The sequence below is a fragment of the Pristis pectinata genome, chromosome 5 (genome assembly GCF_009764475.1).
Source record: "Pristis pectinata isolate sPriPec2 chromosome 5, sPriPec2.1.pri, whole genome shotgun sequence".
NCBI classification, from domain to species: domain Eukaryota; kingdom Metazoa; phylum Chordata; class Chondrichthyes; order Rhinopristiformes; family Pristidae; genus Pristis; species Pristis pectinata.
In genome coordinates this window covers 25252460-25264983 of record NC_067409.1, presented here as the reverse complement: position 1 = coordinate 25264983, position 12524 = coordinate 25252460, and the positions used below count along the sequence as shown (strand labels likewise).

Sequence of the window (12524 nt, the reverse complement as noted above, 5' to 3'; positions counted from 1 at the left end):
CACTGAATAGGGTGCAGAGTAGATTTATGAGGATGTTGTCAGGACTGGAACATTTTTGTTATGAAGAAAAATTGGATAGGCTGAAGCAATGGAGGCTGAGGGGAAATTGAACTGAGGTGTATAAAATTACGAAGGGCCTAGAGGAAGCAAAAGCCAGGGACCACAGATTAAAGCAATTGGCAGAGGGATTACAGGGGAATAAGGAAATTCTTTTCACACAGAGTATAGCAGGACTGGGAACACATTGTCTGAAGAGGTGGTTGAGGCAGAAACCTTCATTACATTTAAAAGTAGTTGAATGTGTACTTGTAGAGCAGCAAGCAGCAGGGCTTTGGACCTGTGCTGGAGGATGGGTTTTTTTGATCAGAAGACACAATGAGCTGAATTGAATCCTTCTCTGCTGTAAGTTTTCTACGACTCCATAATGAACAATTGTGCTTAATTGATGCTCCATGCCTAAGTGAGTGAATGAGTCTCAGTGATACTCAGTACAGTACAGAAGAACCCATAATAAACAAAATAAATCAAAAACGATCTAATTTGGGGGCACAAACCTCCGCAGCCAATCAGTACCTGTGAGGCAGGTTTGCAGGCACTTCAGTTGGCCACCTAAGACAATTGTTAGGTCCCTGTCACGTATTAATTGAGAGCTTTTTTGTAAGCTAGTTTATAGAGAGTTCAGCAGATGGCAGGTCTGGCTCGCTGAGAACTCTAATGGTTCTCTTGGAGCTCATGAAAGGTATGGATTTTTAAAAAATGAATAAAAAGTAATATTCTAATTAGTTTTTAGATTAAAGCACAACTTGTCTATGTGTAGAGATATCCGAATTCAAAAACTAGTTAGGGCAAATAGCGAGGAGTAGATTCATACTACTTTGATCTCACAATGCTACCTACACCATTAGCAAAGGTCGTGTTCCTTCTGATCAATGCACGATCAGTATCTTTCACCTAGCAACAACAACCACCCTTTGAAGCTATACAACATAGATGCATTTCTAAGCACTACTTGAAACAGGGGATTGCATTTGTTGCTGCCACTTAGAGCTGTACAGATATACAGGCAGGCTGATGAAAGGAAAGTGAATTCTTTCAGGTTGTTCTGGATGAAAGGAAATGATTTGGATGTGCTTTATATTATGTTCATTCACAAGATGTGGATGTAACTGGCAATGCCGATGTTTATTGTCCATCTCTAACTGCCTCTGAACTGAGGAAGCAGTTAAGAGTGAACCACGTTGGAGTCACATATAGAACAGACTGGGATCAGATGGCAGAATTCTTTCCCTGTAGGAAATCAGTGAATCGGACGTTTTTATTAAGTAATGGTTACAGTTACTGTAATTTGCTTTAAAAGGTATCCAGATTTATTGAATTATTCAATTCTAAATTTTGCAGTTGCCATGAGGGGATTCTAATTCACATCTCCAGATCAATATTCAAGAACGATGGCCTCTAGTCTTGTTTCTTAACAACAAGCATGATCCCATCTTTTCAATATTAAGACACACTCTACTTGTGAAGAGGCATTTTGCTAATGAACTAGGGAAAAGTATCAAAAGAGGGGTTTCATGTTGTTGGATTGTTACTTGGTCAAAGTACTGGCACTTGTCACTTGGCAGCCTTCACTGCATGGACCACCGTACTTGAAAGGGGGACTATCTTCTTGAGTTCATGGCAATGGGTAACCAATATAAGTCTTGCCATTGACGTTCAAAAAATGAGAGTTCTTTTTTCAAAAATACAAGTGTTGCAATCATTTCTGGGTGTTTTTATTTCTAGAGTTCAGCAAACAATTTTTTTTTTCGAGAAGATGATTTTCCTTCAAATCAGTTTGGCTCCAGGTGGAAAAATGCAGTTCCAAAGCCACATGGTTTGAACAAGTTTGCAACTGAGAAGAACATAACAAATTAAAAAAGTATTTTTTACAAGATGCAGCATAAACAACTGACAGCGAAGAAATGCTAATCCTCTGGCATTTCAAGAATGGCCTTTAATCAGAATCAATATAGCATAATTCAGTAATGAATTTCATGTCTATCCTTCCTTGGGCCTCTACTATAAGATTAATAATAATGGAGCTCTAAATTATAAAGTCAATACAAAAAGCAGAATTAGACCTTAGACTAAAAACAGATGTGGGACCTCTTACCCTGACAGCTGATTGGTTCTGGGGATTAGGCCTGCTATTACATTAGAAGCATTGTGGTTCTTTGTTCTTTGAGATGGATATGCATTTATTTTGTCCTGTGAAATTAGTTGACTTGATTTAAAAAAAAATGGCCTGCCTGTGCACACTTTATAATTGCAGTATTTATGACTCCAAAGCTGTTGCAAAATGATTTAAAAGCCCGCTGTCACTCCAGTGGGAAGATTCTGACCAGGCTGAATTCCGGGATCAGCCAACAGCTGCCTGGTCCTGTTGCCCTGGCACTTCAGAAATGAAAGTGAATTCAGGAGGCATCAGAAGACATCAATTGTTCCAACTGTATTTATAATTTTAAAAAGTTAAATCCTGAGACCAAGCCACAAACAGTGATATGATGATTGCTGTTACCTCTATCAATAAAAATGCTCAAAGATTTTTGGGGAAATGATTTCCAAGGGGTCTCTCCCGGCTGACTGGTCGAGACTCTTGTAAACTCTAGGAAAGTGGCTTTAGCAGTGCTTAGACCATCCTTCAGGGGTCCCCATGGCTGTGTGTCACAGTCACGGTCAAAACTTGGGATGAGCCCTCTGGAATATTGTTCATTCTGCGCTTTGAAGTACTGAAGTTTGAGTAGCAAGGATATGGACACCAACAGACTTCCCAGTAACACATTTGCATTTGTCTGTAAAATGTTAAACATTTTCTGTCTGACAATTCCCAATGGAAATAATTTTCTTTTCCAAAGGCATGTTTTATCCTTTCATCTTTTGAATTACACTTCACTACCCAAATTACTTCGGAAAAATCCCTAACTTTTAATCTTTCATGTTATAACAGTGGCTTCCGTTATTTATAATCGCATTCAAATCTCAGCAATAAATCTGGTCAGTCTCACCTCAGGTCTTAACCTCACTGCTGCAACTGTTTACTGTCCTGCGTCACTCAAATGTTGCTTAGCAAGAACAATTTTTTTCACTCTCTTTCTATGTGGATTGCATGTGTAAAGATGCAAAGGTATCCAATTATCCAATAGATCAAATTAGTACTACCCTATAACCAGTGTAATCTTTCACCAAGTAACAATGAGGAAACAGCTCAATCAGCCTAACTAGTTCATACTGTTTATCATCCACATCAGTAAATCCTAGTTATCAAACCTGTCTCCATTTTCCTTCATCTGCCTTTCCATCAATGACCTTTCCATCTATTCATTCTCATTCCGAACAAAGATATTTCTCCGTTAATTCCTAACCCTGGAAACAATCTGCTTTTTCCTATTTTCAATTTTGAGAATTGCCCCCTTTACTCCTCAATCTTTTCCAATGATCTCCTTCTAATTTATTCAATCAGTTTCTCCCTCCTACCGTGCCTGTTACAACTTCAAAACAAATTCTTATGGTGCTTGCTAAGCACAACTGGCATTTTTAAAATCCACATGCTATTGTTATTTTCTAAATTCAAGACAATTTCATAGTTACGGATTCAAAGTCTTCCCTTTATCAAATAAAAACAAAATAGTAGAATTAAGGTCAATGGAATTGGGGTGAATATGATGATTTGTCAGCACCTCCACAAAATTGCACTGACTGCAGTGTGTGATGAACCCATAAACGTACTCCTTGCCTGTACACATGCACTGTCACTACAGAGCCATGTTTCCCCAGCAGTGATATGGAAAATGTCACACAGTTGGAGCAGAGTACGTGCAGATATCATTAGTGTCAAAGGGTTCTCCCAGTAGCTGAGGGGTGGGGGGAGCTTGATGTTAATTCTGGGTTACCCATCCCCAGCACCGATTTCTCAGCATGACAGACACAAATTCTGCTGGTTAAAACAGACAGAAAGATGATGGAACTGATGACAGCATGCTATATGGCATTTTTCATTGGTCTCAGTTTTGTGACTGTGATTGTAAAAAATTACATGGTCAGAAATCTTCTTTGATGTTTGGATTAGAGACATTTTCTTTTGCAGTTCAAAGCTGGAAATTCTCCTCGGCTGCAAGCCTCTCAAATGACGGCAGGGACAGAGACCTTGGTTTACTAATGACATTCTGAGCCAAGGAAAATCTTGTGATTGTGTTTACCTGTATCCATTCTTTGTTGGAGTCTTCTGCCGGTGTCCATGCATTTTCTGGGTAATTTAGTCTTGATCTTTCTGAGGACCAGTATAAATTGTAATTGCTGGAACTCAAAATTTGATCTGCGTGAATCTTGCCGGATTCCATGCCAAGTGATTCATTACAGTGAATATCTGGACATAAAAACAGATAACACACAAATATAAGCTCTTCTTATTACTGTGACTAATAGAGGAAGCAGATGCTTTGCACGATTGTACCTCTGAAACTGATTCTTTGCCTTTTTTTGTATTATTATTATGTTTAAATTTGCTGTAAAAAATTCTGAAATATAAGAGGAACAAAGGACTGCAGATGCTGGAATCTAGATGAAAAACACTATGATGCTGGAGGAACTCAGCAGGCCAAGCAGCATCCATGGAGAAAAGCAGGCGGTCAACGTTTCGGGTCAGGACCCTTCTTCAGGACTGACGATAGGAAAAGGGGAAGCCCAATATATAGGAGAGAAAAGCAGAGCAGTGATAGGTGAACAAAAGAGGGGAGGCAGGGTGGGCACAAGGTGGTGATAGGTAGATGCAGGTAAGAGATAGTGATTGGTAGGTGTGGGGGAGGAGGAGGGGAGAGCAGATCCACTGAGGGATGGGTCAAAGGTAAGGAAGAAAAAAGGGGGGGTAGAAAAAAGAGAGATAGGCTAGGAAAGGGATGAAAAGAGGCATGGTTGGGGGGTGGTATGGGCGGTGGGGTTGTGGGGATTGCTCAATGTTCATGCCATTAGGCTGCAAGGTTCCAAGACGGAAAATGAGGAGCTGTTCCTCCAGTTTGCGCTTGGACTTCTCCTGGCAGTGGAGGAGGCCGAGGACTTACATATCAGTGATAGTGAGTGAGGGGGAGGTGAAGTGACTGGCAACGGGGAGATGCAGATCACAGTTATGGAGAGAGCGCAGGTGCTCTGCGAAATGGTCACCTAGTCTGCGTTTGATCTCACCAACGTAGAGGAGGCCACACTTGGAGCACCGAATGCAGTAGATGATATTAAGGGAGGTGCAGGTAAATTTCTGTCTCACCTGAAAGGACCGTTTGGATCCCTGGATGGAGGTGGTGTAGGGGCAGGTGTTGCACCCATGGCGGGGGCAGTAGAAAGTCCCTGAGGAAAGAGCAGGATAGGTGGGGAGGGAGGAGTGAACTAGGGAGTTACGGAGAAAGTGGTCCCTGTGAAAGGCAGAAAGGGGTGGGGAGGGGAAGTTATGCTTGGTGGTGGGGCCCCGTTGGAGATGGCGGAAGTGGCGGAGAATGACATGTTGGATGCGTAGGCTGGTGGGATGAAATGTGAGGACATGTGAGGACAAATGTGAAATATAATTTGAATTCAGTTATCATTTCAACCCCCTCTGTCCCTTCTCAACTTCTTCTCTCCTCCTCAATGCTGGGGCACAGTATTGTTGCTCTCAGTCCTGGGGCTGCTCTCAGTCTGCTGGGATTATTTCACTGGGAGGATATTGATAACCTCATGGATTGCTTCCAGCAATGTAATGCTAATAGAGTGAGTGAAATTCCAAGGAAATTCCTGTTGAATGTGTGTTGGTTGATTGTTTGTTTGTGAGGAATTTGTTTGCATCCATCATCACCAGGCACATACTCCCAGGAAGGGAGAGTTTTCTTCTTCTGCCCTCCATAAACTTCATCTTCTCTGTGTTGTGAATCCCTCGATTACCTGAGATTGGCAATCATGCCTTCGGCTGTTTGTGCCTATTTTCAACCGAGACTTTCCATAAAACTCTCCACCACCTCTTCTAATGTCTCCTTCTTTGGTTTGTGTCAATCCTGTGTGGATTGAATGTCTTATGTTAACAGCACTGTCTAAATATTGTTGAGGGAAGACTGGATAGCAAGCAAGAGCAGGAACCTTGTATGGCTTTTACTATCTGAGTTTAGGGTATAGAAGTCAATTGTAGACCAATGGGGTTGAGAAGGCTTTAGGGATGCTTTTCTTTATAAGCCGGGGCACAGACTGTATGAGCAGAAAGGACATGATGGAACAAAAAGACACTAGTTAGGCCAGAGCCAAGTACTGCTTACAGTTCTGACCACCACATTACTGGAAGGAAGTGACAAACCAGAGAGGGTACAGAATTTACAAGGATATTGGCAGGCCTGTAGAACATTGACTCTGAAGAGATGTTGGATACTTGTTGACATGGGAGACCAAGGAGAGATTTGATTGAAGTGCATAAAATTGTGCCCAAGAATGCACTGGAAGTATCCATTTCCTGTAGCTGAGAGTTCAATAAACGGGATCATAGATTTTAAAATTAGCGAGGGACTGAGGAGTTTTATTTTTCATTGAACGGGTTTTGTGGGTCTGGAACTTACTGCCTGAAGCAAATTTAGAGGTAGAAATCTTTCAGCATTAACAAAATATGTGTTGACATAGGACTGCCGATGAAAATTGACAGTTGCTAGTATACTGGGCAGGCCTTTCTCAGCTTCAAATATAATGGATTGAATGGTCTCCTTCTGTAACATTTTTAAGTATCAATAATTCTACAGCTACTATTGACCCAGCTGAGATCAGTCAATACATCCCCTGGAGATTAACTGCAAATCATTCTGTCTCAGGTTGCAAAATGTATTTAACAGTACTGGAGAATTTCTAAAGTATTGTTGTTACGGATGAGGTTACTATTTGGTGAATGTCCCTTTAAGACATAGCACAGTAGTGAGTAGTGTGTGTGTGTGTGTGTGTTTGTGTGTGTGTGTGTGTGGGGCATGATGATGACAACAACAGGAGATAAGGACGTGATGATGTTGTTTGGAGCAGACAGTCGGAGTCACAGAGAGAGAGAGAGAGAGAGAGAGAGAGAGAGAGAGAGAGAGAGAGAGAGAGAGACCAGCCTGATGGTCTCTGTATCGATGGATGAAAAACAATAACTGTGACCTGTGTCTGTCACTACAATCCACATATGGATTTTTGGAATAATCCAGTGGAGTCCTCTTTGTCGTTAACCTGTAGAAGGAAACAGGTATTTGTGTGGATGGCCATGTCTCAGATGCCTTTCGGGGTCGCAGATACTTTGGAACAAAGGAATGGAGATTATCAGTGATTGAGGTGTCGTATGAGTTCCAAAGTGGAACATTTGGATTTCGTAATTACTCTCTATTTTCTCTCTACATTTCCTCTTTAGTCAATAGTGGTTTTGCAGAAGCCTTTGCTCACGTTTCACCTTACGGCTTCTGAACTGAACTTTGTGAACTTTTCCTGGACTTGGAGTTTGGGAATTTGCCACACACACACTTTGAGTTTAGTTTTTGGGGTTAATGTTTAAGATCTAACGTTTTTACTTCTGATGTTCTAATGTTTTTACTTTTATTTTTCTTATTATCATAAGTAGTTATTAATAAAATAGTTTTTAACACTTATACATGACTTGGTGTGTTTCTTTTGTTGCTGGTACATGACAATTGTATAAAAAGAAATGTTCCTTCCTTTGTGCAAATCTCAAATCTATCTTTGCTCAGAAGTTTTTGGCATTTCTTAGTTTATCTCTGCAATTGACAGCACCTCCTCAGAAAAGGCTTTAAAAGGTGAACCCCACACACCAGGTTGCCAGCAGTAATGTAAGGTTTTCATCTTCCAATCTTTTAACATTATTTCACAGAATCATTCTTTATTGATTTATTAACAATTGTCAACAATTCTTGCCAAGCATCCTTCCAAGTTACTGAGTTTTATGGTGGGTGGTAAAATGGCAGAAACAGATGGAAGTTATAGTGCTCAGTAGCCACATTTGGTAAAATGGTCAGCAACACTCTTTGTTCTGATCAGAGGAGCACCAACAATATCAAATGGGAAGAATTAAAGGATAAATGTTAAAATCCTCCACATGGTGCTGTAATATTAACCTTCTGACAGTACTGAGAATGACACAGCCTCAGGTACATATTTAAACTGTCATGCCTAACCATATGTAATTTCAAAAAGCTGGCTTGTCAGACGTTTAGACATCAGAGATGGCAGTTTATACAATTTGCACCATTCCTGTCACCTCGACGTGATCCATTATGTTGCTGGCGGTCAGAAGAGAAGCAGTCCTTCTTGGTTCTGGCTTTCACTATAATTTTTGTTCAATAAAAGTCATAATTAATGCTGTCAGAATCTGAAACTTCACACGTTCTGCCTGAAATTTCCTCTTTGAATCTCACTCCTATTTGGATCTGGCCTACATTAAGAGGCTTTTTGTCAATCCTCTCTGGAACACTAGATGGAGAGCATCATGACAAAGGCAGGAAAAATGGACACTTGCACTAATGTTCAAATGAACCCTGCTTCCATTTGAACACTTCCATTAAAAATCAATAAAAACTTGCACTAAAGCACTAACATAAAGGCAAAATATCCCAAGGTGTTCGACAAGACAATGCTACATTGCTAGAGGTTGTCATCTTTCAGATGAGACATCTAACAAGTCCCGTTGAGATAGATGTGAAAAAAAACTCCATTGCAGGAAGCAAAAGCAAACTACCATTTCTCTCTCAATGTATATCACCGAAAGCAGAATAACTACCCATTCATCACATTCACTCGTAGTGAAAGCTTGCTTCCTGCTAATTAATTGCCCTGCTTTCCAACAATGACTGGATACTTCCTTTAGAAATTAATGTGTTGCGTCTGACTCTCTTTGTATATCTCTTGGAGTAATGAGATATAGTATAAATGAAAGCTCCCTTTTTAATCGGGGACACTTATACAATGTACACCAAGCGTAAGAGAAAGTTGCCCCAGGCCCATTATGGGGTTCTGCTACTGAGCACGAGGAGATGGTCATGGGGTGTGTTTATCTTCCCCACAATACAATATTCAATTTTTACCATCCAAACTTAAATTAAGAGATCAGCAATAAAACTCTTCATCTCAATACATTAATATTCCATCCCCAGTAGTACAGAAAATCAAAAAAGGTGATTTAATTCAAAATCAAAGATGATAACATTTAAAAACAGTTATTATAAAAACTTGCATTACCTCCAGCATATTGCTTAAAATGTACAAACATACATTGCCACAGAGACAGGTCAAGCTTGATCAAACCGGAATTTATCATTTTAGTTATTCTTCATTTTTATTTTCTTCCATTTCCTCAGCTACTTTCTTGCTCTACATTAGCTGAGGAGTGGGGTATTAAGGGCAGCATCACAGCCAAGTTTAATATTGTATTTCACACCCACACACTTTCCTGGATGTGTTTGCTTTTTGCTTTGTTGCAAGTCCCAACCTCACCTGAGATGTTGCCAGGGAGTCTGGTGGCATCCGTGTTCCTAGAAGTGCTCCTTTTCATTAATGACCAATCACATATGCCCCTTGTTGCCAATGTCCTTAAGCCCAACCCAATCCTCTCCCATATCACTGATCATCTCCTCAACACGCCCAATCATTCCTCAACCAATCCATTACCCCAAATCGCCTGTACCACAATTCCAATCACATCTCCAATGCCGTTCTCTCTCTGACTAAACTACAATTGCAGTGAACTTCACACTACAATGGACTTTGTTTTTTTTTCATTCTAATTCTGTTCTTTCTTGTATAATTCTCTATAATTTATGTTTAATTTACATTTTTGTGGGGAATGTTGTGTCTCTGATGCTATGTGCCTGTTATACTGTTACAAATAAGATTTTCATTGCACCTGTGCATACATGTACTTGTACATATGATAATAAACTTGACTTTGACTTTGAACCCTCTCCACCATCAATCATTCTCCCTGACACCACCGTCCTCTCCTTGACTGAACCCTCTCCAGGGAGGATTGATAATTTGAAGTCAGAGCCTCTGCAATTTTCTACCTTACTCTCTATACAACAGGGTTCTGTTCTTAAGAACTGTTCATAACCCGAAATGTTTGTAAATTGGAAATGAACAAAAACAATGTGTGCAAGAAGACGACAGAAACGGCTGTGACAGGAGAGGAAACAGCCACAGGAAGAGCGGCCACCAACCAGCGTCACTGAGGGAGTGAGTGAGTGAGCCTGCTCAGCTGTCTCAGCTCTGCTTGGCTTGACCCAGCCACCCCCCCCCCCCAGTTGTTCTAGCTCGGGGGTGGGGGAGGGTGTGTGTGGGGTGGGGTGGGGGGAGAGCAGGCACACGGAAACGCCCCGTTCCAACTCAGCAGAAGATGCCTGCGGCTCGATGGGGATGGATGGGAAATCCATCCCCATCCATCCCACCAGTCTCCCAAGTGCTTGTCTGAATGTACAGGGTGTCCTGAAGTTGGACATTTGTAACTTGGGGAGGGCCTGTAATAAGCTCAGGCCCAGCATTTCATTTGGGCCTGAGAACTGATTGTTTTTCAGAGATGATAAACCCCTGACTTCCTGTTTTAATTTATCCCATCCAATATTTCACAATGGCTGCAAAATTGGCATCATCTCAATTTTGTATGAAGACTGTCATGAAATATTAATTTAGAACTTATCCACATTACCTATCCCCACATACAAATCATCTATTTGGTCCCTAAAAGGTTGGACTCTTTCCTTAGTTATCCTCTCAATCTTTAAAAAAAAGGGACTTAAAAAAACAATGATTGCCAATATTTTTATATCTGTTCTTTTTTTTGCTTTCCTAATTTCCCTTTTTGGTTTTAGTTCTACATTTTTTATCCTCAGCCAGGCTTTCTGTTGTATTAAGTCTGACATATGCTTTCTTTTACTTTGACCTACTTTCTATGGACCTTGTCATATGGTGGGACGTGGGAGGGATTTGGAATTCATTGCTGCCCTTTGTGTGCAAATATTCTACTTCTGAACCCTTTGAATCTCCTTCTTAAATGCTTCCCATTGCTCCCAGATTCATTTATCTACAAGTAGCTGTTTCCAGTTTGCTTTTACTAAAATGGCCTCAGTGCAGTAAAATTGGCTTTCGAACCTTTATTCCTGTTTTGCCTTTGTCTTTTCCCATGACTCTACTAATCAAACTGCATCATGATCACTGCCACAAAAATCCTCTCCACTGATATTCCTTCCACCAGTCCAGCCTCATTCTCTTGAACTATGTTCAGAATTGCCTCCCTTGATATTATTATGTTTGCTTCATTATAGCTAAAAGAGTTTTCTAAACTGCTGTTTTGGAACACTGTACCATCTATACCTTTTATGTTGTATTCCAGTTACTGATATCTCCTTCAATGTCTCTATCAACTTTTGGATGATTATTCTCTTGTAAAGCACATTGGGGCATTATATGAAAGCAAGATGTCATTGAGGATTGCTTTTTATTTTGTCTTGCTGCTGGCAACATTTGACTAACTTGGGTCTGTAAGGAATGCTGTTGAACATGAGTGAATCCACATTTTCCAGGATAAACATTAGAGTAGCAGGTGCTCCATATAATTCTACTCAGTATGTCAATGTGCTTGATATCTTCAATGAACAAAGAAACCCATCCATACCAAGCGATGACAGTCACTCAGTTTCTACTCACTTTCTGATAAGTTCTTCTGGACAATAGAATAGTTTGCAGAGAAGCCATCCCTGGCGATTGCAGTGTCTGTGTGCAGCGTTAGTGACAGAATGCCCGTGATGGACTGAATACGTTCAGGAGCCACCTGGCCGCAGTAGCGTCCTATATGAAGCCCAACTGAAAGAGAGGGCGAGAAAAAGACCAGAGTAAGTCAGCAGTTCAGATTCTAACTTTTCACTGTGAGCTTTTCCTGCAGGACTGCTGGGAGAGTTCATCAGTCACATATTCGATACCAATAAGTGTATGAGGAATCGCCTTTCTTTAATTGTCTGATTACCAAGCACTAAAAAAGAATGTATAGTGAAGAAACAAGCCATTCAGCCCAACATGGTTCAGTTTACACTTCACTTCAGCTTCTTCCCACCTCTCCATCCAACCCTATCCACAAATCTTCAACCCTTTTCTCTTGTGCAGTTATCTCCTTGCATTTATCCATGTTTATCCCAAGCATTTGGAGTTGTAGCAAGTTCCAATCACCCTCTAGGCAAGGAATTCTCCTAAATTGTGTATTTGATTTATGAGTAACTAGCTTTATGGCCCATACTACTTTTGCTTCTTACATGAAGACTATTTGACATCCAAAGTATCAAACCTTTCACAAACTTAGAGCTCTGTAAGTCACCTCCTGATCATTTCCTTTTCTTCCTTGAGTAATTGTCCTCTAGTAATCACATAGTCCTTACTGAATGTGAAATAAATGTCTGGAACTATTTGAGAAACTTTGAGTGATTAACATAAGGTTTTAAAGGTTAAGAAAGTAACTACTAGATATTGGA

General features: G+C 40.5%; 1 protein-coding gene across 5 annotated transcripts in view; it reads right to left on the bottom strand.

The window, feature by feature from the left end:
- nrp1a (neuropilin 1a) overlaps positions 1-12524 on the bottom strand; it is a 163493-nt gene that overhangs the window by 67303 nt on the left and 83666 nt on the right. For all 5 annotated transcript variants that reach the window (XM_052015684.1, XM_052015686.1, XM_052015683.1 and 2 more), the window contains exons 6-7: positions 11710-11865; positions 4236-4402 (exon numbers count right to left, since the gene is read on the bottom strand). In XM_052015684.1, coding sequence (XP_051871644.1) covers positions 4236-4402; positions 11710-11865 — 323 coding nt within the window. The remainder of the gene's footprint in view (positions 1-4235; positions 4403-11709; positions 11866-12524) is intronic.